We start from the raw sequence: 317 nt of genomic DNA on the forward strand, positions 1-317 counted from the left end.
GTGACGCGGACCGGTGCTCCTGCAGGGGGGCGCGGGGGCGGGCCCGCTCCCTGCGGAAGCTGCTGCGGGATCGTGGGCAGCTCTCCCACTTCTGGAAAGCCCACAGGCTGGACATGGTGCAGTACAGCGAGGACTGCTCCGCCTTCACGGACACCAACGAGCCCCTCATCAACTACCTGGACGTAAGCACGGAGGGCTGGGGGTGCTGAGCCCCAGAACCACATTAGTTGGCATGCGTGGTCCCCACTGCCCAAAGGCTTCCCCCGAGGCTCCCTCCTGCTCGCAGAGCGAGCTGTAGCCAGTGTACCCGCGCGCCC

The 317-nt window shown here is 67.5% G+C and overlaps 1 protein-coding gene across 1 annotated transcript in view; it reads left to right on the forward strand.

Moving 5' to 3' along the window:
- Positions 1–25: 25 nt before the first annotated feature.
- Positions 26–317, forward strand: part of CTSE (cathepsin E) — a gene marked incomplete at both ends in the record, with an annotated part of 3,122 nt that continues 2,830 nt past the window's right edge. Inside the window, one exon of the mRNA XM_010012703.1 lies at positions 26–182. Within this exon, the coding sequence (XP_010011005.1) occupies positions 26–182 (157 nt within the window). The remainder of the gene's footprint in view (positions 183–317) is intronic.

Source organism: Nestor notabilis, unplaced genomic scaffold (assembly GCF_000696875.1).
Source record: "Nestor notabilis isolate BGI_N333 unplaced genomic scaffold, ASM69687v1 scaffold22584, whole genome shotgun sequence".
NCBI lineage: Eukaryota > Metazoa > Chordata > Aves > Psittaciformes > Psittacidae > Nestor > Nestor notabilis.